This window comes from Zonotrichia leucophrys, chromosome 13 (assembly GCF_028769735.1).
Source record: "Zonotrichia leucophrys gambelii isolate GWCS_2022_RI chromosome 13, RI_Zleu_2.0, whole genome shotgun sequence".
Classification (NCBI taxonomy): Eukaryota; Metazoa; Chordata; class Aves; order Passeriformes; family Passerellidae; genus Zonotrichia; species Zonotrichia leucophrys.
Window position 1 is genome coordinate 16,193,619 of NC_088183.1, and position 27,371 is coordinate 16,220,989.

General features: G+C 58.0%; 1 protein-coding gene across 2 annotated transcripts; it reads right to left on the reverse strand.

The window, feature by feature from the left end:
* On the reverse strand, positions 1-26,682 carry ARAP3 (ArfGAP with RhoGAP domain, ankyrin repeat and PH domain 3). 2 transcript variants are annotated; one of them, XM_064725025.1, is made up of 34 exons: positions 26,539-26,682; positions 23,802-24,874; positions 23,128-23,183; positions 22,791-22,864; positions 21,946-22,016; positions 17,122-17,391; positions 15,678-15,747; positions 15,135-15,255; positions 14,749-14,936; positions 13,135-13,241; positions 12,834-13,033; positions 12,598-12,683; positions 11,596-11,778; positions 11,235-11,397; positions 10,178-10,309; positions 9,950-10,106; positions 9,720-9,822; positions 8,935-9,133; positions 8,786-8,849; positions 7,818-7,981; positions 7,463-7,675; positions 6,580-6,685; positions 5,964-6,111; positions 5,739-5,807; positions 5,373-5,447; positions 5,147-5,261; positions 4,330-4,458; positions 3,644-3,777; positions 3,421-3,503; positions 3,178-3,213; positions 2,682-2,745; positions 2,108-2,245; positions 1,807-1,845; positions 1-1,180 (listed from the first exon to the last, which is right to left on the reverse strand). In XM_064725025.1, the coding sequence occupies exons 2-34, from the start codon at positions 24,833-24,835 to the stop codon at positions 614-616; spliced, it is 5,358 nt and encodes a 1,785-aa protein (XP_064581095.1). In that variant the 5' UTR covers positions 24,836-24,874; positions 26,539-26,682; the 3' UTR covers positions 1-613. The 2 variants fall into 2 exon arrangements, with proteins under 2 accessions (XP_064581095.1, XP_064581096.1); XM_064725026.1 differs by lacking the exons at positions 23,128-23,183; positions 26,539-26,682 and having other exon boundaries at positions 23,802-24,065.
* Positions 26,683-27,371: the final 689 nt, after the last annotated feature.

Genomic DNA, 27,371 nt, shown 5'->3' on the forward strand with positions numbered 1-27,371 from the left:
CAGAGTACAAATAAACCTTTATTTCTCCCTGCTGGTGGCAGGAAAGGTACAAACACCCTGCCCTCCATCGCCAGGACTAACGCCAGGCACACACGGCCAGCCCTGCTCCTGCTGCTCCCCCTTTCCCCCCAGACTATGCCCCAGGGGATGCAAGCAGGGAAAGGGAGATGGCTTGGGTGTCCTGGCCCTGCCCTGCAGGCCCAGAGCTGGAGGGGACACGCTGTGTGCCCCCGTGCTGGCAGGCACCCCATGCCCCCTGCCTGGCACGGTGCTGCCAAACATGTGGGCACCATGTTCCTGCTTTGTTTCCCCCTTTACTTGTGTCCCTCAGTGCTGGGCTCCATGACAGATGTGCCACCCATGGGCAAGGGCACAGTGGGTGGCAGCAGTCCCAGCCCTCCCTGAGGGGGTACCACGGCCCAACATCCTGGTCCCCACTTGTCCCTTCGGTTCTGATCCCATCCTGGCTCTGGGATGAGGAGGAGGAGCAGGGTGGGGGTTCCACGATGTGGGAGTGTGGGGTACCCATCCTCTCTGCCATGGGGTACCCATCATCGCTGCCACCGGGCACAGCTTGACCCCGGGTTGGTGGCCACCCCCTTGGCACAGCGGGTCACGTCACCGGCTGGCCTGGCCCTGGGGGTTGGCCATCGCTCTTTCTGAGGATGACACTGCTGAGCTCCTGCATCAGTTTGTCACTGATGGGAGAGGGAGGCTGCAGGCTCCTCTTCCTGAGCAGCTCCAGGGAGGTCTCTGTGGTGGGGCTGCTCCCCGGTGTGGCTGCCTGCTCCCAGTCCCTGCCCAGAGCCAGGGAAGGCTCCATGTTCCTCTCCAGAGAGGACGTTTTGGTGGGTCTGAGCCCCGGGCTCGGGGCTTTGCTGCTCTCCAGGTTCAAGCCCCTTTCGAGGGACACGGCTTTGGTGACAGAGGGCCCCGTCACCCTCTGGGCTGGGCTGGCAGGCAGTGAGGAGCGCAGGGCGGTGCCTGGGGGCTCCTCAGGGAACGGGGATGGCTTCTTGGACCTGTCCACGGGGGGCATGGCCGCCAGCTCTGCCAGCAGCCCCTGCCCCAGGTCCAGCGCCGCCAGCTCGGGGAAGTTCCCCACTTCCTCATAGACAGGATCAGTGTCTGCCTCCTTCTCCTGCTGCTCCTCCAGGGAGTCCTGGTGGACCTTCATGGGCTGGGGAGGACAGGGGGCAGGGTGAGGGGCACTGCCCACACAGCTCAGCTGTACCCCTCTGTCCCCCCTCACCCTGCCCTCCCTGCACTGCCTGGGGATCCCTGTCCCTCCCCATGGGGCTGATACCTGCAGGGGACCCACCCTCCACCAGGTTCCTTAGCTCAGGCACTGCTGCCCTTTCTTCCTCACGGCTGAGGAAGGGGAGTTTTGGTCCCTGCCTGGGCACGGTCCATGCCACCACCCCAGCACCCCTTGGTTCCAGGGTTGGGGGGGCAGGTGGATCCCATGCAGAACTCAAAGGAGAGATGAGGCTCAGCCCAGTGGCCTTTTTGGAAATAACCTGATGACAAGGCACACCTAAACCTCTTTCCTCACTTTCCTCCCACTGATACCCTATGGGCACTGTGTGCCCAATGGGAGAGGCTCTGGGAACTGGGCTGGACTGGTGTGCTCTGCTCGTCCATCCCGGGACCATGCAGGGACCCACATGGAACACGCAGAGCAGTGGCCACCCCCTCATCTGCCACACAAGGTGGGCACATCTCCGAGTGCCCGTGGGATGCTGCAGGTGAGCCCTGGCACAGTGCAAAGCCAGCAGCAGGTGCTCCAGGTGTGCAGGTACTTACAAAGAACATGGACAAAGTCCTTCGCGTGTGCAGGCGGCGCTAGAAACAGAGGAGACGGACAGGGGTGAGCACGGAGAGCACGGAGCAGGGCCACGGCTGCCTGGGCAGGCAGGGCAGGGCAGAGGCTGCAGGAGCTGCCACGGACACGGGCACGGACACGAGCATGGCACACAGCACACACAGCACCCATCAGGGCGCCAGCCTCTCCAGCCCTGCGGTGGGCACGGGGTCCTGGGGTGGGTACAAGGAGCAGGATGGGTGCAGGAGCACCTGTGGGCAGGGGGAGCTGCAGGGGCTTTACCAGGGTCTGGTTGGCAGACAGCATGGTGGCATCAGTGCTGTCCCCGTGCAGGGGCACCAGCGGCATCGTCCCGAATTTCTGCTTGGCCAGGTCGGAGGAGGAGCGGCGGCGCAGCACCACGGGGCGCAGGTCATCGTGCTGTGCAAGGGACAGGGTGGGCACGGAGGTCACGCCCTGCCAGCCCCCTCCCGGCCCTGCCAACCCCCTGCCAGCCCTGCCCAGCTGGGTGGGACCTGGCAACCCCCTGCCAGCCCTGCCCAGCTGGGTGGCACCACCAGCCTGCACCCACCTGAGCACAGGGACAGGGTGGGCACGGGGGTCACGCCCTGCCAGCCCCCTGCCAGCCCCACCAGCCCACTGCCAGCCCTGTCAGCCCCTTCCCAGCCCTGCCAGCCCTGCCAGCCCCTTGCCAAACCCCTGCCAGCCCTGCCCAGCTGGGTGGCACCACCAGCCTGCACCCACCTGTGCACAGGGACAGGGTGGGCACGAGAGTCACATCTTGCCAGCCCCTTCCCAGTCATGCCAGCCCCTCCCGGCCCTGCCCAAATGGGTGGCACTGCCAGCCTGCACCCACCTGAGCCTTGAGGATGCTGGTGGTCCAGTCCCACAGCTCAGCCTGCCCTGAGCACACCAGGTACCTGCAGAGCAAATAGTGGAGAAGCTGCCAGGGAATGGGGGCAGTGGGGCGCATGTCCCCTTGTCACCTTGTCTGTGAGCCTGAGGCTCTCAGGTTCATCTACACCCTATGGGGCTAAATCTCTGAAAATCTGTGTGCCCAAATTGCTGCTTTAGGGCAAGGTGGGAGATTTTAGGGCACCCAGCACCACCCAGGGGTGCTGGGGTGGGTGGGGAGGCAGGGAGGCTGTGTGGCAGGGACATGGGTGGCCCCTGGAGCCTGGCTCCCATCCTGTGCCAGGGACAATGTGGCCCCACCACTCTGTCTCTCAATAGCCCTAGCTCTGCCCTGACGCCAGGGCTGTGTACCACTGCCCCTGGCCATCCTGTCCCACTAAAACTGGGGACAGATCTCAACCTCCCCCAGCCCCAGGATGGCAGAGGAAGGTACTCACAGCTGTTGCTTGTCCAGGGTCAGTGTGAAACCCCACCTGGAAAGGAACACACGGCTGTAGGGCAGCACTGCCAAGCTCAGACACAGCCTGGGGGCTGTGGGCAGTGGGGCAGAGGGCTGAGCTTGCCCCATGGGCACAGGCTTTGTGTCCAGGTGTACCCCAGCAGCTGGGTTTGGGTGCCAGGAGCAGGCACTGAGGGGTGGATATCTGCCCCAGTGCCATGCCTGGGAAGGTCCCACTTACTGAGCTGGTGGCTTCAGCTTCTTCCTAATGCCCATGTAAACCTTGGCAGCGTCCAGGGGCCACTCACGCTCTGGCTTGGCACTCTGGGAAAGGACATCCAGTGGGTCAGCCCAGCTTGGTGCCAGCCTCCATGCCAGGAGAACAGCCCCCACTGTGCCGCTGCTGTCCCCAGGCTCCTCCTGCCACCCCTGGGGCTGAGATCCATCCCACAGCACCCCCCTACCCTCTTCTCCTTGAGCAGCAGCAGCCTCCTGTCCTGGATGACGAAGTAGCGCTCCTGGAACTTGTTCCCCAGCAGCTTGGGGGGCTCCTCCCGGCACTTGAGCAGCCCACACTTGGGGGTCTCACGCTTGGCACCTGCCCAGTGTGGGGACAGAAGAGTCAGGGGGCTGGCAGGGTGGCATTGCAGGGGCACCCTGTCGCAGACATCTTTTATGAAAAATCCTTTCCTTAGGAGTTTTCCTCTTAAGAAGCTGAGAGGCCTCAGGAACAAAATGTAATAGATGATTATCTGCTGCTGTGGAATGCAATAAGTAGATCTTTGATTAGCTCATGTTAGATGATTGTAATTAATGGCTAATCACAGCTCAGCTGGCTCGGACAGAGAGCGAAGCCACAAACTTCTGTTATTATTCTTTCTTATTCTATTTTAGCTAGCCTTCTGATAAAACTTTTTCTTCTATTCTTTTAGTATAGTTTTAATGTAATATATATCATAAAATAATAAATCAAACCTTCTGAAACATGGAGTCAGATCTTTGTCTCTTGCCCAATCCAAAAACCACACCATCACAGGACCCCACTGTGGGATCAGTGATGTGCCCCTGATGGCTGCAAGGGGAAGCTCAGGCAGAGCTGTCCCCCTCTGGGGACACCCCGAGGGGCTGGGTCCCTTTGTGCCCACCTTACCTGTGAAGAGACAGCCGCCCTCGCCGATGGGCACCTTCCTCACCAGCAGGTACGCAGAGCTGGGCTCCGGGAGCTTGCACCACTGCAAGGCCTGCTCCAGCACCTTCTCCTTGGGGTGCAGGGGCCGCTCTGGGGGCACAGAGACACTCTCACCACCGTGCCAGCTCCTGTCCCCTCTGCCACCACCAGAAAGGCGGTTTGATGTTGGGTTTACTAGGATTGTGATTCGTATAATACCATAACCTCCAAGTTTTAGAAGCAGGGCTGCTAGTAGTATGGAACTGGCAATGGGAGATTCTATATGGGCTTTAGGCAGTCACAGATGCAGGCTGTATAGGAAGGCTTTAATTACAAAGGCTAGGAGAAGAGCTGGGCTTGCGGCCAGGCCTGATCAAGAAGAGTTTAATGTAGGATGAGAAAGTTTGAGTATTGGGAAGTATAGTGTGCCAATTTGATTGTGCAGGTGCAGGATAGCAATTAGTAGTGAGTGTGAGCTGGTGAGTGTATAAAATAGGAGATAAATGCCAGCATTTAGGTGTTCTGGTTGGTTCCCTCATCGTGCGATGAGGATGAGGGTGGGGAATAGGGTAGCTTCGAATGCGATGTAAAAGAGTATTTACCTCTGAGGCTGAGAAGGCTGAGAGGATGAATAGTTGAGCTAGAATTACTGTTGTAGCAAAGACTTGCTTGCAGTTGGTGGGTTCTTGTTCTAGGTGGTTTTGGTTCGCTGTCCCCCATGCCTGCCCCTCACCAGCCTGGCCATGGCAGGAGCACCCCCTGGGCCATCCCCTGTGCTCACCCAGCTCCCCGTGCTCACCCAGCTCCCCGTTCTCCAGAGCCTCGAAGGTCAGCCAGATGTCCAGGCTGGCGGGCACGTTGCGCATCTCCAGCACCTGGTTGGTCAGCTCCTCTGCGGTCATGGTGGGGGACACCTGGGGCCGGACACATGGGGAGCTGCTGCAGTGGGTGGTGCAGGATGGGTCCCAGGGGAGCCAGGAGCTCCCTCCCCATGTGCTCTGGCACAGCCCTGCTCTGGGACTCACCTTCAGGGTGACGCAGCAGTCAGACACCTTCTGCTCCAGGTACACCTCGATGATGAGGTCTCCTGCCTGGGAGAGCTGCAGGGAGAGCGGTGGCATTGGTGAGGTGTTGGTGTGGGTGCTGAGCACATCCCACCTTCCCAGGGCTGGAGATGGTGTCCTGGGAAACTGGGGCTGCTCCTCCCCCTGGGCAGGAGCCTCAGGGTGGTGGGCACAGGGGAGATAAGAAGGGGAACATCCTTTCCCAAATGTGGATATGGGACAGTGGGGACCCATGGTGGGCAGCTGGGAGTGTCCCCATCCTCCAGCCAGTCCCTCCAGCCCAGGGGTCCCTGATGTGGCAGGGGCCAACAAGCACATTCCCAGTACCTGGGTGTCCTTCCAGGTGGTGATCAGGCTGTTCTCCAGATCCATCTGGGATACCTGATCCTCATCAATCTGCCAGAGGAAGGGTGCACAGGGTCAGCGTGGAGCAGGATCAGGCTTGAGGACACAGGGCCAGGGTGGAGGCACACAGAGGGAGGCAGAGGTGGGGCTGTGGGGGGATCCAGGGGGTCAGAGCCAGCATGGAGGGGGCTGCAGGCCCCTGCTTACATTGAAGATGCTGACATAGTTGTCAATGAGATCCTCCATCACCTTGACCTCGTGCTCCCCTTTGCCGTCGGTCTGGAAGAGGCTGGGTGCGAAGAGCAGCGACAGGTTCTTGGTGCTCATCTGGTTGAGGTCTGCACATTTCTGCACCCTGGCACAAGGAGCACACAGGTGAGGGGCTGGTCCTGCTCAAGGTTTCAGCCCCGGCCAGCCTCCTCTGCCTCATACAAACAGCCTGAATGTCCCCAGCCCCTCAGCAGTGGAAACTCCAAACTGGGCAGTTCCTGTTTTGAGAACTTCCCTCTGACATCAAACCAGACAAGGGTGCTACCTCAAACTCTGACTCACAATGGGAATTGACTGTTTTCTGTCTTTTTGGGGCACTGGATGACATTTACAGCCTGCAGGGTGCTGTCCCCTAGTCCCAGCCCTCCTGTTGCTCCCCCTTGCTGCAGGATGACTTTGGGAATGTACAAGGTGTCCCAGCACCAGCTGTGTGGGTGGAGCAGGGCATGGGCGCTCATTGTCTCTTAGGGATAGGAGCCAGCATTCCCTGGGCAGCAGGGAGACCCCACAGGGCTGGCTGGACATGGGGACCCTGACTGGGGGCCCCACTGACCGGTAGAGGTGCCCGATGAGCGCAGCCAGGGTCTTGTGGTTGAGGCGAGGCAGGCGGTGGATGAGCTCCTTGTACTGCTCCAAGCGCTGCGGCTTCGAGGAGATCTCTGGAGGGAGGAAAACCAGATCCTGGCTGAACCCAGTGATCCAGAGGTGACACAGCACCCAGGCTGGCACCAGGACCCATCCCACCCTGGCCCCAGGGTGTTGGGGAAGATGAAACAGGAAAGTCTTATCAATATGATTGTCTGGAAAAAGATTTTGAGAATATAGAAACTATAAGTGAGATTGAAATGAAGGCAAGCTTTGAGATCCCTCAGTTACTGAACAACTGGAAAACAATGGTGTGGCCAGCTGAAGGTAATCCCCTCTTGATGAAACAACACGCTCTGCTTGCAGGCAGGCCCAAGGGTCAGAGCAGACCCTACAGCTTGGCAGAAGGGGCCCAAAGAGGAGTTTTTAGGGTTTAAAATGTAACACAGTATGGTAATGTAGTGATTCTTATGGGCTGTATGGAAATGCTGTGGGATTTGTATCTTGTACTAGATTGGTTAATGAGAATCAAGATATTGAACACAGAAGAAGATTTATGGTATTGTAACGGGAACTTTGCTCTCTTACCCTGTTTATTTTTTTACCCCTTTATGCTCTTACCCTTTTACTCTCTTACCCTCTCATCCTCTCTCCCCCTCTCCTCTCTCGGGCTGCTCTGAGCTGTGTTTGGCAGCTCCCAGCAGGGCCCTGCACCCAGGCCCTTTGCAATAAACCCCAAGTTCCTGACCTGGCTGCAGAGATCTCTCATCTCCGTCCATCCCAACTGTCCTACCCCCCAATGCACCTACACAGGGAACCCAGTGCAGAGCAGGGCTGGGTGAAGGAGGTACCTGCAGCCTCCTTCCACTGCGGGTGCAGCTCCAGGGTGAAGATGGGATCTTCCAGCTCCCTGAAGAACCTCTTGAGCACGTCGGTGACATCCTCGATGAAGTTGTCGCTGATGCGCAGCTTGACGTTGCGGGCGTCCCGCCGGAACTCCTCCATCAGTACCTTGATGCGGGACTTGGCGCCGTTCTTGCGGTAAATCCCCTCGTGCCGCAGCCCTGGGACAGGGACACGGGGTCACAGGGGCCGGGTCCTGCTCAGAGAATCCCTCATGGGGCTGGTGGCTCTGGAGTGGTGCCTCCTGCTTGGATGTGTTGGCTATCCCGAGGTGTTGGAGGGAGCTGGGGGTCCTGGGCTCACCGTACTGGGTGATGAAGGCGATGCAGGAGTCCACAATGATGGGGATGTCTGCCCTGCTCAGCTGCTGGTCCCTCAGAGAGTTGCCCCGGCCCCCTGCCGAGGCCTGGATGTCACTGTACCACGCTGCCGAGTCTGCCCGCGACAAGCCCTGCAGGTAAAATGTCCTGAGAACAACAAGGGCAGAAAAGAGGGAATGAGGGTAGTCCCAGGGGCAGGTTATCCCTCCCGCCTGTGACAGGGAGCCAGGCTGAGCTGAGGGACACCCTACACCACCGAAACCCCTCTGCACCACCAAAACCCCTCTGCAAAGCCCTCAGTCTCAGCCCTGCTGTCCCTGTAACGTCTCCACCAGGGATGTGGGATCAGCATTCGTCCATCCCTGTTGGAACCCTGGAAATTTCAGACTTTCTGTCCTGACAGGCACTGACCCCCAAGAGAATATTTCATCTGACCGAGGCCATGGAGAAGGCTTCCAAAATGGAATGACAGAACTGGGATTGTGGGTGTGGAGTTTGAATAGAAGTGTGTAATATCACATGGTGGGAAACTTAGAGTTTGGGGTTTTAGAATACAGTAATATATAAAAAGCAAGATGGAGGTTTTAGGGCAGAGGCTAGTTGTTTTTCTTCACCTTCTTCTCCATGGGTTTGGGTGGTTTTGTGTAATTGGATAAAGAAGTCCACATTGTGGGCACAGGTAGTTGGTTATTGGATTAAAAGTAAAAATAATTTAGGTGTCATTTCTTATTTTGGACAGTTTATCCTTAAAAGGGCTTGTAGAGAGAGAGATGGGGCTCTGTTTTCAGTTTTGTTAGAGTGAAGTTCTGTAGAACTCAGGGTTTGTGAGACTGCGACATAGATAAGAACCAACAAACACCTGAGTCCCAGCACATCCCAAAGTGCCTTTGCCCTGGGCAGCAAGCTGAGTTGCTTGGCTCACTCCCCAACACCCCCACGGCCAGGACTCACCTCCCCATCTCCACCAGGACCAGCAGCTCCTTCTTCTCCGGGGTGTCCGTGGGGGGAACCAGACCTGCATTGGGCGAGAAGCTGAGCAGTCAGAGCCACACAGGGCCACCATGGTGCCCGTCCCGGCCCTGTGAGCTCCCGGCACTCACTGAGCTCCTGCAGCCGCCGCAGGTTGATGCTGTCCTCGGCCCCGTCCTCCTCAGCGGGGCAGATGAAGAGGTGGCTCTTCTGCAGGATGAAGAAGGCCCTCTGCCAGCGCTCGGGGTTCAGCATGCACTTGTAGCGCAGCTGCCCCACGCGCTGGAACTCGTAGCCCAGCAGGCAGTGGCAGCTCATGGGGGTGAACCACTGTGGGATGGAACAGGACATGAGTGGGGTGAAGACAACCCATGAGGATGCTGTCTGTCGCAGACATCTTTTTATGAAAATCCTTTCCTTAGGATATTTTCTTCCTGAGAAGTTGAGAGGTCTCAGGAACAAAATGTAAACAATGGTTATCTGCTGCTGTGGAGTGCAACAGGTGCATCTGTGATTGGCTCATGTGGTTGTTTCTAATTATTGGCCAATCACAGCAGAGCTGGCTTGGACACAGAGTCAGAGGCAGCTGCCTTTGTTATCATTCTTTTCCTTTCTATTTTTAGCTTAGCTAGCCTTCTGAGATGAAACATTTTCTTCTATTATTTTAGTGTAGTTTTAATGTAATATATATAATAAAATAATAAATCAGGCCTTCTGAAATATGGAGTAAAATTCTCGTCTCTTCCCTCAACCTGAGACCCCTGCGAACACCATCACAGGGGGCAGCTCACCAGGGAGGACAGGAGCCCTGGAAAGGGAGGAGAGGCTTCCCAGAGTGGATGAAGGGCATGGGGAGCCGTGAGGAATCACAGTGGGTGAGCAGGGGCAGTCTGGGGACACGCTGGGGCTGGCTCACCTTGCCGATGGCGCTGGCCCAGGCCTGCAGTGTTTCGGGCCCATCAGTTCCCAGCTGCTGCACTTTTTCCCCAGTGAGGAAGAGCTCAAGGGTGAAGCGAAACCTGCAGAGGGTGAAGCAGCCATGAGGGCAACTCTGTCCCTGCCCCCAGAGCCAGAGCAGGGAGCCCAGCCCTGCTGTCTGTGTGCCCCAGGCTCTCTGGGCAGGACTGGGGGCATGGCTGGGGGTACCTTTCAGTGGTCCCAGGGCTGGTGAGTGCCTGGTGGGCTCTGTTGACCCCCAGGGAGAGGAGATCCCCGCAGTCAATGTGGCCCAGGGGCTCAGTGCATTTCTCAGTCTCGAAGAAGAGCAGGGCTCTCTCCAGGGAGCACCACGTGCGCTGGAAGTCTGCAGGAACGGGGGCTCAGTGGCACCGGGGTGGGCACCCTCTGCCTGCCCTCCCCAGCGCCCACACTCACCCTCTTTGCTCTTCCTGGCCCCTGGGAGCTTCGGGGGGGCCGTGGCCCGGTACAGGTACCCGCTGTGTGTCACTGGCTGGGTGATCTCGTTGTACACACCCTCGGGACCCGGGTCCTGTGTGCGGGGGCTCCCTGTGGGACACATATGGAGGGTGGGGGGGTGTTGGAACTCAGTGCATCCCTCTGGGTGCCCAGAGTTGCTGAGGACCCCGCCGGGGGGCTCAGAGACCCTGGCAGGCAGCCCAGAACACCCAGGGATTTGATTTTGACCCCTGGAGCAAATTACCAGCTTTGCATGAGGACCTGAAAGTCACACAGGTTTGAACGGTGTAATAACAAAATGATCACAAGGTGAAAATGTAGATTTTAGGATTTTTGGTATGGGGGTTATGGGGACAAGATGGAGGAACTTGGGCGTGTCCAGCCTTTCTTCTTGTTCTTCTTGCTCTCCATTTTCTCCAGTGATGCTGGCACTTTGGGGTTGGTTCAGAATAGGAGTTCACTGTCTAACATAGGTGATGGTTATTGGGAATTAAGTGTAAATATGTTATACGTAGTTTGTAGTATAAAAGGACAACACCACCTCGGGGGCGGTCAGAGTGCCTGTGGCTGCCCTGCTGAGCAGATCTTGGCTGGGCAGAAAGAAAATTTTATAGATAAGAATTAATGAACAACCTCAAGACCGAAAGTGAAGAGTCCACTCGTTCTTCAGCTGTGTGGGCCGAAGCAGAGACATCCTGCACATCTCAGGGCAGCAATTATCAAACCGCAACCCAAGGTGGGGGGAGCAGGAACCCACCAAATTGTGGGTACAGAGGGAGATCCCCTCATGCAGGTGTAGGCAAAGGGGCGTGCAGGCATGGGGTTCCCTGAAAAGGGACTCCAGAGGGACCTGCTAATCAGAGATCCCAGAGGAATCCTTCAACAGGGTGAGTCCCACAGGGAGCGCTGACACCCTGAGTGTCCCCGGCCTTGGGCCATGCCAGGAGGGGCAGGGCCAGCAGCAAACAGGAATTTCCTCCACCACAGCCAGATGGGGCTCAAGGCTCCTCTTTACCTGAAAGGTTCCTGGGCCTTTTGCTCTCTGGTCCCCACCAGAGGTCGGCCGCCGGGGCCGCCTCGCTGGCAGCAGGGTCAGAGGCCAGAGCAGCCTCCGAGGATGAGAAGAACTGCAGGATGGTCTTGAGCAGGGCTGGTCCTGCCACTGCAGAGCACAGCGCCTGGGGTGAAACAGCCACATTTAGGGATCCCACCCTGCTCATGGAGACCCCAGTGCTGCCCCAAGGCAGCCAAACCAGGGCACAACCTCCCAAAATCTGCCTGGCATGAGGGAGTGAGCACATGCAGCCAGGCAGGAGGGGCTGGCACCTCAGGCCAGGGGCTCTGGGGTGGCTCCAGCCCCTGGAGGTGTCCCCTACCTGCAGCACCTCCTCCTGAGTGCCGTAGTGAGGGTGGGGCAGGCGGTACCGGCCCTCCCGGTACTTGCGGGCGATGAATTCCCGTCTCTGCTCGGCGCCGCTCTCCGGGGTGATGGCCTCGCTGGAGGGGAGCCGGGCGGCCCAGAACCGGTTGGCTCGGTCATTTCCCAGCACGATGAAGAGCTGCGGGAGAGTCCCGTGGTCATGGCGAGCCCCAGGGTCAGCAGAGGGAGCAGGATTCCCAGAGTTCCTGCATCCTGAGGGAGGCTGTGCGGATGCTGCCCTGCCAGGAGCAGCCTGGCCCCTGAGCACAGCATGCCCTCGCCTGAGTGTCTCACCTGCACAATTTCATTCCACCCCAAGTGCCTCACCTGCAAATTTCACTGCACTCCTGAGTGCTTAACCTGCACAATTTCATTGCACCCCTGAGTGTCTCACCTGCACAATTTCATTGCACTCCCAAATCCCTCACCTGCACAATTTCACTGCACCCCCAAGTGTATCACCTGCACAATTTCACTGCACCCCTGAGTGCCTCACCTTCGTGATTTGCCTCACCTGCATGATTTCATTGCACTCCTGTCTCACCTGTATGATTTCATTGCACCCCCGAGTGTATCACCTGCACAATTTCCTTGCAACCCTGAGTGCCTCACCTCAGGGTGAGGTGCATAATTTCATTGCACCCTGAGCTTATCACCTGCGCAATTTCATTGCACCCCCAAATGCCTGACCTTTGTGATTTCATTGCACCCCCAAGTGCCTCCCCTGCATGATTTCATTGCACTCCTGTCTCACCTGTGTGATTTCATTGCACCCCCAAGCTTATCACCTGTGTGATTTCATTGCACCTCCAAGTGTCTCACCTGCACAACTTCATTGCATCCCTGATCTTATTACCTGCATGATTTCCTTGCACCCCTGTGTGCTTCACCTACACAATTTCATTGTACCCCCAAGTGCCTCACCTTCACAATTTCATTACATCCTCGAGTGTCTCACCTGCACGATTTCATTGGACCAGACGCTGGTGTCCAGCTTCAGGCTTTGCACCTTGGAAATGTTGGAGCCCAGGCTGCGGTGCTGCCCTGCAGGGAGCAGGAGAGTCAGCATCCCTTGATCCTGCCCAGGGAGCTGAGCCCCAAGTTATGCCCACACCCCGGGCAGCACCGTGCCTGCCTAGGCCAGCCCAGCCCACACCCCAAGGATGCCCCTGTGCCCCCCAGGAGCTGTCCCACCTGCACACTGCTTGCAGATGACCACACACAGGTTGATGGACGCCCAGTCAGGACTCTGAGCCCAGCAGTCAGCACAGTATTTGTTGGCTTTGTTGGACCAGATCTTCTCTGCCACCTCGTAGTCGTAGAGCATCTCGGCAATGGCCTCCTGCAGCGCCTCCATCCACTCCCGCTTCTCCCGCTCCGACTCGGCCACGAAGCTGGGAGCACAGCACAGCCCGAGCTCAGGGGCTGCAGCCACCAGCGCCCAGCCCAGCCCTGGGCTGCTCCTCCCTGCCCATCCCCCTGGATCTCAGGGTACCTGAATGTTTTGGAGGGGGTGATGAGCTCGAAGCTGCGGCTCTTGGCCTCGCGGATGGTGGAGCCGCGCATCTCAATGAAGAACATGGCGATGCCCATCTTGAAGAACTGCAATTCAGGGTGACAGCGCTGTTGGTTCTGCTGGGCACCACCCTGGGCACGCCTTGGGGCTGCAGCCATGGCACCCCCAGCACCCCATCCCTGCTTTGCCTGGACAAACTCCTGCTGCTCCCTCAGCCACCTCTCACCTGACATAAAGCACCCTGCAAACACCTTCAAATGAAAGGCAGGTTCTGCCCACAACCCTGAAATATGGATACCCAGGTGTCCTGGGCTGCAAGATTTGGTTTCTATTCTACTTCCCATCCATTAGAGGTGGGGCAGTTCTCTGCTGTCCATGGGCAGTTTTTCCTTTCTCTCCCACAGCCAACCCTCCCTCCAGCAGATCTCTGCTGTCCATGGCCACTGAGTGTCCCTGCAGGGCTGATCCAATCCCAGCATCCCATGGGGAGATGCTCCGCCCAGGGGAGGAGCCAAGCATTCCTACCTGGATCCAATCTGAGCCTGGCACAGCACAGCAGCCTTTGCTCCCTGCATTGCCAGAGGAGCAGCTTTCTGCTGCCCTGCATGGCCAGAGGGAGCCCAGGCCCATCTGCAGCAGCCCTGGAGCTGCAGAGGAAAACTCCCCCCTTGTGCAGGATCCCTGCTGCAGCAGAGCCACAGCTGGCACTGCAGGAGGGCTGAGCCCCCATGGGATGGGGCTGGGACACTTCCCTGACACACAGGGGGCAGGGCATGGTCTGACTCTGGCGGTGTTGGTTTGTATTACTGCATTGTTTATTTTATTTTATTTTATTTTATTTTATTTTATTTTATTTTATTTTATTTTATTTTATTTTATTTTATTTTATTTTAATTTTCTTCCCTAATAAGGAACTGTTATTCCTGCTTCCATATCTTTGCCTGAGAGCCCCTTAATTTCAAAATTACAATAATTCAGAGGGAGGGGATTTACATTTTCCATTTCAGGGGAGGCTCTCTTCCTTAGCAGATACCTGTCTGTTCAAACCAAGACACCAGGTCCCTTTCTTTTGGAGATTCAAGTCAGGGACACTCTCAAAACAAATATCAACCTGAGCCAACTCCTCAGAGCTGATGCTGCTTAGTGCACAGCAGGCACCTGCAAGTGAAGTGATGGAAATAAAACCAGGGGTGCTAAGAAAATTCAGCAGGAAGGAAGTGAGGTGTTCTGTGGTCAGCAGCAGCAGCAGCAGCAGTGTGGGAGGTGACAGGGGCCCGCTGTCCCTGTGGGTGCCCCTTGCAGCAGGTGTGTTTGCTGCCATTGATCCAGCAGCCCTGGGATGGGTTGGGATCCTTGGTGTGACCAAGACCAAAATGCCTGGTGGAGATGATGATGATTTGGTGATAGTGAGAAGGTTGGGAGGGGTGTCCACTCCTGGTACCCATCACTGCTGCCCTGGGCAGGATCTCCAGCTTCTTGCTCTGCCATTCCCTTTTTCCTGCCCACCCATTTCCTCTCTGTTCTCCCTCTGGCACCAGCCCTGGCTCAGCTCCCTCCATCCCTCTCATCCCATGTGGGGGCCTGGCCACAAACCTGCTCGCTCTTGTACAGCCACATCTCAGGCAGGCTCAGGGCTGCGAAAACCTTGGACTTGTGGCCCTTGAGCTCCAGGGTTCCTGACTTCTGGCAGTGGGCAGTGTTGGCAGGCCGGGGCCGGGACCCCACCAGGCGCTGCTCCATCACCTTCTTCTGCAGCGTGGAGCACCACTCATTCCTCTGGGCTGGGGAGCAGGCAGGAGGGAGCGGGGCTGAGCCCTTCCCACAGCCCTGGCACGGAGCAGAGCACCCAGAGGGCAGGCAGGGAGGCAGGGGATGTTTTGGGGATGGGGAGAGAGCTGCCTGTAGGGTGCTCTGCCTGGAGAAGGGAGGCAGGGATGGCTCCTTAGGGCTGGTGGGCCCTGGCCCAGGTTTTCACTCACCCTCGTTCTCAGCACGGAAGACAAAGATCCGATGGCTGGTGATGACCTGGAACTTGTTGTCCTTGGTGGAACGAGCCATTTCAATCACAGACAGTGGGATCACTCCTTTGGGATAGGGCTCCTGGAAGGAGCCCCAGCTGGGGTTACCCCCTTTGCCCTTCCCACAGGGTACCTCCATGACCTGGCACATCCTCCACACCCCCTGGGTGCTCTGCTGGTGCTACCTCCCAGCACAGCCTGCGGGCACCAGCAGCCAGGGGAGTGCTGGGGATCCGGGAAGGGGTGGATCCTTGGCTGGGACCCTGTTTCCAGCAGGACCTCCCCTTCCCTGCTCCCTGTTGGCAGAGGTACCCTTACTATCCTGGGTTCCCCATGGCTGAGGCTGTGCTGGGAGCCTGCCAGGCATCAGCTGCTCCACCCTGGTGATGGCAGAGCACTGCTGGCTCCTTCCAGAAGGACAAGGGCAGGCCAAGGGGATGTGGCAGCTCCCCAGGTGCTGTCGAGGTTCAGCCTCCCCACCCTGCCCCGCTGTGCCGTCGGTACCTTCTCGCTGCTGGAGTACATCAGGTTCTTCCCATCGAAACGGACGTAGCGCCTCTGGAAGACATAGTTCCTGTTGGGATGGCAGAAAAACTGTTGGGAAGGGGATGAGTGCCCCTCAAAGACCCTTCCTCCTCCCAGGCACCACTGCGCAGAGGGGCACCCAAGAGGTTCCTCTTCCAAGGGGGAGCACAGTGACCAGTGCAGCAACCTCACCTTGCCCAAGGGGGCTTTACCTACAGGGGCTGCCCCATCCCTGCAGGTGCTCCAGGCCAGATGGACGGGGCTTGGAGCAACCTGGGATAGTGCAAGGTGTCCCTGCCCATGGCAGGGTGTGGAACAGGATGATCTTAATGTCATAGATAGGTTTTATAAAAAATCCTTTCCTTTGGATTTTTTCTCCTTAGAAGCTAAGAGGCCTCAGGAACAAAATGTAAACAATGGTTATCTGCTGCTGTGGAATGCAACTGTGATTGGTCCATGTTGGTTGTTTCTAATTAATGGCCAATCGCAGTCAGCTGGCTCGGACTCTCTGAGAGTCAGGAGCTTTTGTTATCATTCCATTCTCTGCCTTCCTTACAAGCCTTCTGATGAAATCCTTTCTTCTGTTCTTTTAGTATAGTTTTAATATAATATATATCATAAAATAATATATTCATTCTGAAATATATATACAAATAAAAATATATATGTAAATATATTAAATATATAAATAATTATAATAATTATAAATATATTAAATATATAATATAATATATAACAAATATATATTATATATAAATATATAAATAAATAATAAATTCCTTCTGAAATATGTACAAATAATAATATGCAAAATATACTAAATATATAAATAATATGAATATGTTAAATATACTTAAATATATATAAATATATAGAAAATATTTAAATATATGTGAAGATATTAAATTATATAATAAATATATATATAAAATATATGAATTCCTTCTGATATATAAAAATTATAATAAAAATATATAAATATATTAAATATATAAATAATTATTATAATCATAAATATATAAAAAGATATAATAAAAATATATAATACATATAGATATATAAATAAATAATAAATTCCTTCTGAAATATATATACTAGTAATAATATATATAAATATAATAAATATAGAAATAATTATAATAATTATAAATATATTACACATATAAAATATATTTATATATAAGTATATAATAAAATATATAATATATATAAATATATAAATAAATAATAAATTCCTTCTGAAATATATATAATAAATAATAAATTCCTTCTGAAACATTGAGGCAGATCCTGGTCTCTTCAGTCTTGCTGGGACCCCTGTGAACACCCCCACAACTGGCGACCCCGAGTGACGAAAAATTCGCAGAACCTTAAGGTCCCTCCCAGCCCAAATCCCACCGTGACTCCACATCACCCCACGTACCCCTGAGGGGACAGCTTGTCCAGCCAGCCGCTGAGCATGGTGGGCCGTGGCTCGCACAGCGAGGTGAAGCTGGCGTACGGGGAGATGGTCAGGTCGTCCAGGAGCTCGTCGGGGTACAGGTGTGCGGGCAGGCTGAACGGGGAGCCCTGCGCCCGTGGCGCCTCCACCGTGGAATAGCCCTCCGTGTCGCTGTGGGCGATGCGCTCGATGAGCCGGCTGCGGCCCTCCTCATCCTCGCTGCGGCCCTCGCTGCTGCACTCGCTGCTGGTCCTGTGCCAGAAGGGGCTAAGAGGGAGCTGGGCACCACAGCATGGACCTGGGCAATGCCACCCCATCTGGGGACACCTGGCACTGCTCCTGGGCACCACAGCATGGGCAAGGGCAATGCCACCCTGTCTGGGACACCTGGCACTTCTCCTGGGCAATGCCACCCTGTCTGGGACACCTGGCACTGCTCCTGCCTGGGCAGCACAGCACAGCATGGTCCTGGGCAATGCCACCCCAACTGGGGACACCTGGCCCTGCCCCTGGGCAATGCCACCCTGTCTGGGGACACCAGGCACTGCTCCTGGGCAATGCCACTCTTGTCTGGAGACACCTGGCACTGCTCCTGGGCAATGCCACCCCATCTGGGGACACCTGGCACTGCTCCTGGCCTCAGCCTGACCTGCCTGGGGCACCCAGGGCTATTGGGGTTTGCATCTCTGGGAGTGCTCAGGAGCCCCATGGCCACCAGCAGCCCGAGGCTCAGCCAGTCCTGTGGGATGGCACAAAGGCTGGGGCTCCCCTGCTTTGGGGAATGTCACACAGGCCACCAGCACACGTCTCCAAATCCCTGGCATCTGCTCCCACCTTCACAGGCAGCAAAAGGAAGCCAGGCAGATCCCCAGTGCTAAATCCTGCTCTGTGCTCAACACCCAGCCCAGCTGCTCCCTCCCTGTGCCCTCCAGCATTCCCAGCACTGTGGAACTCCTGCCAGGACCCCTTTGTGCCTGCTGGGCTGCTGGAACTCCTGCATCCATCCCCATTCCTTAGGAAGCCATGCTAAACCCCCAGCCAGCCCTGCTGGGACTCTCCAGCCATAACAATAAAAGGAAATTATAAAAATAAACTGCAAACCTGCCCCTTCCCATCAGCCCTCTCAGCCAGGCGTTTTTATTTCCCTGGAAAGGAAATGTGCTGGAAAATGTCTGACAGTCCCAGGAGGTCACAGGGGCCTGCCCAGGTGCAATGGTGATGGCAGGAAGACATTCTTGGGACACCCCAGTGCCCACAGGAGAGCATTCCACCAAATTCCCCTGAGGAATCCAAAGCCAGGGTGAAGACGGGGCTCCTAAAAAGGCAACAAGGATGAACCAAGACTTGTCCCAGCTTCTGTCTGAGGAACACCAGAGCATCTCCAGGGGACAGGGTGGGTGATGGGGCAGGGTCATGAGGAGAACTGGAAGGACTCTCTTGGCCATCACTGCTTCAGCCTCAGGAGCTGCGTGACTGTCAGAGCTCAGTGCATCCCTCTGGGTGTCCAGAGTTGCCAGGACCCCGCTGGGGGGCTCAGAGACCCTGGCACACAGCCCAGAACACCTGGATTTGATTTTGATCCATGGAGCAAATTACCAGCTTTGTATGAGGGCATGAAAGCCACGCAGGTTTGAATGGTGTAATAACAAAATGATCACAAGGTGAAAATGTAGATTTTAGGATTTTTGGTATGGGGGTTATGGGGACAAGATGGAGGAACTTGGACATGTCCAGCCTTTCTGCTTCTTCTTCTTGTTCTCCATTTTCTGCTGTGATGTTGGCACTTTGGGATTGGTTTAGAGTAGAAGTGCACTGTCTAACATAGGTGGTAGGTATTGGGAATTAAGTGTAAATATGTTATACGTAGTTTGTAGTATAAAAGGACAACACAGAGAGTGCCTGTGGCTGCCTTGCTGAGCAGATCTCGGCTGGGCAGAAAGAAAATTTTATAGATAAGAATTAATGAACAATCTCAAGACCGAAAAGTGAAGAGTCCAGACTCGTTCTTCAGTTGTGTGGGCTGAAGCAGAGACATCCTGCACATCTCAGGGCTGCAATTATCAACAGCAACCCGAGAGGGACATCAGACAGAGCCAAGGAGCAAGGGGCAGAACCACATGGGAGAGGAGCAGGTGGGAATCCTCCTTGGAGATGGAGACATTTTTGGAGAACAAACCCAGAGAATGTGAGAAAGTGTCTCCAGTGTAAGATCATGAGAAGCTTCAAGACCTTCAAGGGGAAGGACCCCAAACACTCCTAAACTCTCCCAACACCTGGATTTGGCCACTGCCTTATCCTAGGACAGGCCCTGGACAGGCACCTTCCGAGGATCAGCTGTCCCTGGTCCACACGGGATAGGAGCAAGCCCAAAACCTGCCTGGGAAGATGCTGGAGCCATCCCAGCTGGGTCTGCTCAGAGAAATGGGGTAGTGCAGGGGCTGAGGAGGGGATGGAGAGGGAACACGGTCCAGGAAAGACAAGAAATGGTCCTGGCTGGCCTCGAGGCTCCGAGCACAAGGAAAATCGCTGTTTAATTAGCACAACAGAGCCTTGGCATGGTGACTCATGTGGCTGGAATCCCAGCCTTGTCTGCAGATGCTTCAGGAGGGACTGGACAGGGAACAACGGTGAGGCTGGAGGACTCTGAGTCACAGACAGACAGCAGCCTGGAGGGCCGGGGCTGAGAGGGAGGCAGACCCACGGAATGGGGCAGGAAAAGAGGAAAACGGGAAAAAATCCACAGCAGTCCCTTCCTGAGCTGAGCCTTACAGTCAGTGAAGCTGCAAAGAGACAGAGGGCACTGAGCATCTGGCAGGGACAGGCAAAGCCCACCCTTGGTGCCTGGTGAGTGTGACCCAATGCCCTGAGCTCCATGGGGTGACAGGGACACTGCTGTGCCACCTCTCTGTCCTGCTGGGGCTGCAGCAGGGCACCAGCACTTCAGGGGCTCAGCATCACCAGCGTGGATGCAGGTGCTCACACTCAGAGCAGGTAAATCCCACCTGCTGCACCCTCAGCTCCCAGTTTGCAGGAATTGTGCATTCCTCTTCCTCTTTCTGAGGGTATTTTCTTGCAGGTGAAGTGGCTCTGCTCACCCCTGACACTGGCACTGCCACATCCAAGCCAGGGAGCAGTGTGGCACAGACAAAGCTCCCCCAAAACAGGGCAAGAGGAGTCACCACAGATAGGGAAAGGAGCAGAAGGGCCTCTCTGGGATTTGGGACTGGGAAATATTTCCCATGACAAGTGGATGGGTGGGCTGCAGAGGGTGGCTGGTCATCCACAGTGACACAAGGATGAGGGCTGGAGAAACAGCAGTGCTGCAGGGGAGGGTCAGGAGGTCCCACAGAGGCAGCAGAGCTGGGCCAGAGCTGGCCAGCAGCCCCTTGGACCCCACAGCTCTGCTCCAGGGTGGGACCAGTGGGGCTGGGGTGGGGTGAGGGAGTCGGGGAGTCTGGCAATTACAAACACAGTCAAAACCTCCTTCTTAACCAGCCTAATCCCAATAACAATCTACATCCACTCCAGAGCAGAAAGCCTCACCTCCTTCTGCAAAAGGGTCTCAGAGATTTTCTGTCTCCTGTTCCACTCTCCACACCCTAACCCTGCTTGGGCTGGGAGGAAAAACCTGAACTGCTGTCCCTGACAGTGCTGATGGTCACATCCTGCCTCTTCTCTGCAAAATCCCACAGCTGCCAGTGCCTGGCCTGTTCCCTTGGGGTGTTCTGAATCCCAAATCCCTGGAAGCCCCTAGATGCAGCCAGGTCAGTGCCCAGCTCCTCTCTGAGCTAGTTCAGAGGGTCCACAGGATGTTTCAGTATTTCTGTATTCATATTTCAGTATTTCTGTGTACAAAACTCCAGTTCTCAGGTGCTGGAGCTCTGGGTACTGAGAATTTCTGACTTTCTGTGCAGACACATTCTGACCCCCAGGAGAGCTCTGCATGTGACCTGAGGCCATGGAAAAGGCTTCCAAAATTGATTAATAGCACTGGGATTACGGGTGTGTGGTTGATTAGAAGTGTGCAATATCACAGGGTGGAAAACTTTGCAGTTCCCCATCTGTGGCTGTGATCTGTGCCATGGATCAGGTGCCACCATGGTGCCACACACTCAGGGCATGAGAGGCACTGAGAGTGTCCCCATGCTGGGCAGAAATGCAGGACACATGGACATGCACTGGCCAGCAAGGCCACAGCAGGGCTGGAGGCCACAGAGCTGCAGCTTCACCTCCTCCTCACTGAGCAACACAGGAAAAGGAACCCTCCCCATCCGAAATGGGAAGAGCAGCTTTCCTTCCTCTTTCTGAGATGCTATCAGGAGTTATGGAAAGTACATTTCAAAAGTGTTTTAAAGGTGCCCCTCACAATTTTGCTGTCCTCCACCACAGAGAGCCTGAGGAGCAGCAGATGCTGATCTGGTGCTGCTGGAGCCCTCAGGGATTGCACAACCCCTCACCCAGAGCTTGGAGCCAGCTAATTTCCAAGTAATCCCTGTCCTCCATGGTGTTTCCCTGTTCCCAGAGGCCAAACCAGGTTTCTCTGGGTGTACAGTGTGCAGTGTCCCTGGTGCTGCCCCAGCTGTGCCTGCAGAAATCTCCCACCAGCACAGCTCCTGCTTGTCTCCAAACCCATCAGCCCTTCTGGCGGCTGCTGACACCATCCCAGAGGCCCCTGATCAGCTCTGATGTAGGGTAAAACCCCCATTCCCTGTCAGGCTGTCCCCAGGGCTGTCCCCAGGGCTGTGTCCTGTCCCTGTCCCCAGCCCAGCCCCTGAGGGCTCCCAGCTCCCAGGAGCTGACCCCTACCTGCAGCCTTCCCGCTCCAGCTCCAGCTCGGACACGGCCTCGTAGCTCTGCTCACAGGAGCTGCCAACACCCTGGGAGGAGAGAATGGTCACAGCTCCTGTCCCCTGTGCCCTGTGTCACATCCCAGACCCCCTGAGCCTGCCTGGCCCTCAGTGCAGAGGCTCACCTGTGACCCTGACCCAAAACCACAGAATGTCCTGAGCTGGAGGGACACATCCAGCCCAGCCCCTGGCCCTGCCCAGACCCCCAGCAATCCCCCCTGTGCATCCCTGGTGCCCAAAGGCTCCTGGAGCTCTGGCAGCCCAGCTCTGGGGCACCCAGGGCTGTTGGGGTTTGCATCTCTGGGAGTGCTCAGGAGCCCCGTGGCCACCAGCAGCCCGAGGCTCAGCCAGTCCTGTGGGATGGCACAAAGGCTGGGGCTCCCCTGCTTTGGGGAATGTCACACAGGCCACCAGCACACGTCTCCAAACCCCTGGCATCACCTCCTGTCCCCCTTCACAGGCAGCAAAAGGAAGCCAGGCAGATCCCCAATGCTAAATTCTGCTGCACACCCAGCCCAGCTGCTCCCTCCCTGTGGCCCTCCAGCATTCCCAGCACTGTGGAACTCCTGCCACGACATCTCTGTGCCTGCTGGGCTGGTGGAGCTGCTGCATCCATCCCCATTCCTTGGGAAGCCATGCTAAACCCCCATTCCCTCGGGCAGTGCCAGCACCCTCGGGGGGAATGAACATTCCCTGGGCAGTACCAGGCCCCGTGGCCTCACCAGCTGCAGCTCTGGGCTCTGCAGCACTGCTGGGATGCAGGGTGACAGCAGGGCACAGCCACCACCCCCAGTGTCCCCTCACCTTTTGCTCCCGGGGCAGCCCCACATGGCCGAAGATGGTCTCGCTGTAGGGGGTGATGGGGGGCTCATTCCCCTCTGTGGGCAGAGAGGCAGGGAAAGCATCAGTGGGGAGGCAGAGTGCCAGCCCTTGGGATGGACCCCCGAGCCCACCACAGAGCCCCCAACACCCAGGGAGCGTTACACAGTGACACAGTGACACAGTGACACAGGGGCTGGGCTGTTCATGGAGTGGCCACCCTGGGTGAGGCAGGGGCAGGGCTGGGGGGCATGCAGGGGGTGTGGGTGACCCCCTCCCCTTCCCGGGCACACCGATGTCCCTGCTGTGCCCCGGGGCTCACCTGGCTTGCCGCTGGGTCTCTGTGGGATGGGGGGCAGGGCCCCGGGCCAGCCAGGACTGCAGGGAAACAGGACAGGGGTTATGTGCCTGCAATGGGGCCATGCTGTCCGGTCTGGCTGCTGTCGAGCCCGGCTTTGTCCCCTGGAATGTGCAGTGTCCCCTCCCCGCTCCCAGCGCCCTGCTTACTCCCTTCTCTCCCCACCCTGGCACTGCTGGGATGTTTTCTGGCACTGTGGGGCATTTCCCACCACAGTATCTCCCCCCTCTGACATCTCCCACCTCATTCCCAGCCCCAGAACCTCACTCAGCCACCCCTCAGCATGCCGGGGATCCCCAGCCCTGCTGCCAGAGGGGCACAGAAAGGGCAGCAGCCCCTCCCTGCATCCAGCAGGAGCCATCGGGGGGCCCAGGGCTGTGCTGTCATCCCAGAGGGATCCCAGCTGCCGGGGAAGGCATGGGGAGGGTGCTGAAAGGGGCTGGTGAGCACCTGGGGGCAGCAGGGCCAGCTCTGGGGGGTGTCCCGGGGCTGGGGGCGGGGGGTCTCTGCACCCTCATCTCTGTCTGCTCTGCCCCCTCTGGTCCCGGGGCTGGGGGCTCTCTGCACCTTCATCTCTGCACCCCCATCTCCGCCTGCTCTTCCCCGTCCCTCAGCGCTGAGGGGAAGCCTCGGCTCACCCAGACCTGTCCTCCGGCCGGGGCTGCTCCTGCGGGCACTGGGCGGGGGGCGGCAGGACCCCCTCCCCCCGGGGCCCGTCCTCCCCTCGCGGCTCCTCCGCGGCCGCCGCCGGGCGCTCGAGTCCCTCGTAGATGACATTGGAGACCATCTGCAGCCGGGGCTGCCCCGAGCCCGGCTCAGGGGGTGCCCTGGGGCACGGCGAGGGGTCCCCCCTGCCCGGGGCAGCTTCCTGGGCACCGCCAGGGCTGGGCTCGGCTGCCGGGGCCCTGTGCCGGTGCCGCGGGGGCACGCTGGGCACGGACGGGGGGCATGTCTGTCTGTCCTCCGCTGTGTCCAGGCTCTGTCCGTGGCTCGGGGATGGCCGTGTGTCCTCCCGGGCGCTGTCCCGCCCTCGCAGCCGGGACGCGATGGCCCCCATGGTCACGGCTGCCCCCGGAGCCGCCTCCGGGCTCTCCAAATCCGTGGAGCTCTCCCCTGGCACGAAGCCCTCCAGTACCACAAAGGCTGATGGTGCTCGCTCGCTGCCCGGGCCGTGCGCTGGCACCGTGGAGCGTGCCGGGGGCGCGGGCACCGATCCCTGCTCCGCCTTTGAGCGAGGGAAAACCGTCCTGGGCTTGGGAACGGGCTTCGGGGCGGCAGGAGCAGCGTCCTTGTCTGCAGGCGGTGCCTGGCCGGGCACGGGGACACGCGGCTGCGTCCCTAAGGCGTCGCTGGTCGCTCCCGGCTCTGCTCTCATGGCATCCTTGCCCTCCTGGGGGGCATCCAGCACCTCCGTGCCTCGGCAGTGGGGGTCTCCTGCCGCGGCTGTGCCCCGGGGTTGGCTCAGCAGCCGAGTCTGCTGCGCCAGGGTGAGGATGCGCTTGCGGTGCCCGGTGGCGGTGATGCCGATCTGCTGCAGGTGGTGGCTGTCCAGAGAGGTGGCATCTCTGGCCACGTGGTATCCGTGCTGCTTGAAGACATCCCGGTACCGCTCCAGGTGGATGCTGGCCAGCCAGTCTGCGATATCCGAGTCAGGCCCGCACGGGGAGCTCATGGCCCTGGGGTGCCTCCGGACGGATGCTCAGCCCATCATCTGTGCAAGGAGGGGAGAGAGGGGCTGAGGAGGCAGCAGGAAGGGAAAGGGGGTGGGTTCAGATGCCGTGAAGGGCGCGGATCCCGCGGCTGGGAGCGCTGGATGCTCACAGAGGTGCCCACACAGAGCGCAGATGGAGGTGCCGTCCCGCAGCCGCTCACCTCCCACTCCCAGCTCCGGGAGCCCCAATCCTGCTGATCCCCAGCTCTGCAGTACTCCTCGGGGCTGCCGGAGCCGTGACCCGAGCCTGGGCAGGGACTGAGGCTCACGGGGATGGGGTTGGAGCAGATGCCGAGCTCCGGGACGCTCCGCGGGGCCGGGTTGGATGCCGAGCTCCGGGACGCTCCGCGGGGCCGGCGGGCGGGCAGAGCCGCGGGATGGGGGCCGATAGCGGGGGAGCCGCGGCCCCTCCCCGGGGATGGATGATGAGCTCCTGTGCCGGCCAGCGCACAGGGGAGGGCTCTGCGGCCGGAAGGGCCAGACCATAATCTGTCTCTCTCACTGCTGGCGAGGGCATGGGAGAGGTCAGCATGACTCACGGACAGACAGAGGGGAGACAGACTCCCACCCACCCACACACACACCCGCACATCGCTGCGGAGGCACGGGCAGGCTCGGGTGCCACCAGGGACGCTGAGCCCGAGGTGACTCCGCGGCACAGCCCGGGACAGAGCCCACTGAGGGCCTTTTCCCATGAATCACGCAGCTCCGCGCTAAACCATCTGTGCTGACTGTGCTGCCACTGGCTCTTTTTCCAGTTCCTCCATTTCCCTCTATTGTTCGGCTCGGGCTTCCTTCCTGCTGCCTGCACGCTCCCACGCATCCCCTGCCCCCTCCCGCCGAGCCGCGTCCCGAACTGAGCCGGGAGAGCCGCGCTGAGCTCCCGTGCCCGGGCCGGGGCTGCCCGGGTGCCCTGCCAGGCTGCCGGGTCCCCGCCAGCACGTGGGGCACGCTGTCAGCGAGGAGGAGGAGGGACAGCCGCGGGGAGCGGGACAGGGGGACAGGGCAGCTGTCAGGCTGTGAAGGACCGACAGAAAAGGCCTGGCAGGGCAGCGATGTCCCTCACAGAAAAGTCAGAGCAGGGCAGCGATGAACCTCATAGAAAGGGCAGGGGAGGACAAAAATGTTCCACACAGAAAGGGCCTGTCAGGGCAGCGATGTCCCACACAGAAAAGGCCTGGCAGGGCAGGGCAGGGCAGGACAGAGATGTCCCACACAGAAAAGGCAGGGCAGAGATGTGACACACAGAAAGGTCAGGGCAGGACAGCGATGTCCCCCACCGATGTGGGCTGGGTGTCTGTGCCCAAGGGTTAAAGGGCTGCACCCACTTCTGCCCAGCAGCTGGGGCCCAAATGGAGCAATTTCCCCCTTTTTCATGCCTGTATCGCCCTGAGGGATCTGTGGCCGGCTCTGTCCTCTCCCTGCTCTGCCTGGGGCTTCTCCAGTGAGGAGATGGCTCCTGACACCTCCCCATGCCGGGGCTCTGGGGCCGTGCTGGTGGCCCTTTGGGCAGTGCAGGGCGTGGGCAGGTGGGCACCATCGCCGTGCCTACCAACCCCTGCCCAGCTGGCACAGTGAGCACAGACTGTCCCAGCCCTGGCCCTTCCCCGCCGTGCCCCAATCTGTCCCATCCCTCTCCTGCCACCCCCGCGGTTGTCGCTCACCTCTGGCGGCCCGCAGCCCCCCGGGCCGGCTCCGGCGGGTGGGTGGCAGTGTCCTGGCTCTGCTGGGGCAGCACGGTGGGTAGCAGTGCCCTCCGGGCTCCGGGGGGATGCCAGGGCAGTCCCGTGCAGGAACCGCAACGGGCTCCGCAGCGCCCAGCCTGCGCCTCCCACTGCCGGTCCCTCCTCCGGGCCAGCCCTCCGGTCCCCATCCCTGTCCCACCCTCTGTCCTGTCCCTTCCAGGCATGACGCTGCCCCGGCTGTGCTGGGTCCTGTCCCTCAGCCAGGCTCTGCCTTCCTTGGGGCTAAACTGAGGAAAACAGGCTGAAATATTCATACTGATAATGGGAACCAGAGGCTGGCACTTGGGGGGCTGGGTGGGTGAAACTTTGGGAAGATCAACACCTTTGTGCTGCGGGGATGCTGGGAATGCAGCACCTCATCCCATTTCTGGGGGATGTGGGGTGAGCCGAGGGGCAGGATGGCAGCAGGGCTGGCATGGAACAGGGGCATCCAATGGGATTCCCTCCTGCAAGGAGCCTGAGTTTTCAGCACAGACTGACCCAGCTGCTTTTAACACAACACCTCTTGCAAGGGCTGCCCGTTGGTGCAGCTCAGCTCTTACCCAACCTTGAGGGTGTCAATGCTGATATCTCCCTCCTGATGCTATGCTGATAACCTGTCCCTGCCCTGTGAGGGCTGAGCACTGCCTTGTTCCAGCTCCAGCTCCAGCAGCTCCTTCCCCACCCCAGCAGTGCCCCAGAGCCACTGTGTGGTTGCTGTGGGTATAAAACCCCTGCGTGCAGCTCAGGGGGAAAGGCACTCACCACAGGCT

Coding starts and splice junctions, on each gene's coding strand:
- ARAP3 (XM_064725025.1), bottom strand. CDS start 24,835: ATGAGCTCCCCGTGCGGGCCTGACTCGGATATCGCAGACTGGCTGGCC. Junction 14,937..15,134: donor CTTCCGTGCTGAGAACGAGG/GTGAGTGAAAAC, acceptor CCTGCTCCCCAG/CCCAGAGGAATGAGTGGTGC. Junction 6,112..6,579: donor CTCATCGGGCACCTCTACCG/GTCAGTGGGGCC, acceptor TCCTTGTGCCAG/GGTGCAGAAATGTGCAGACC.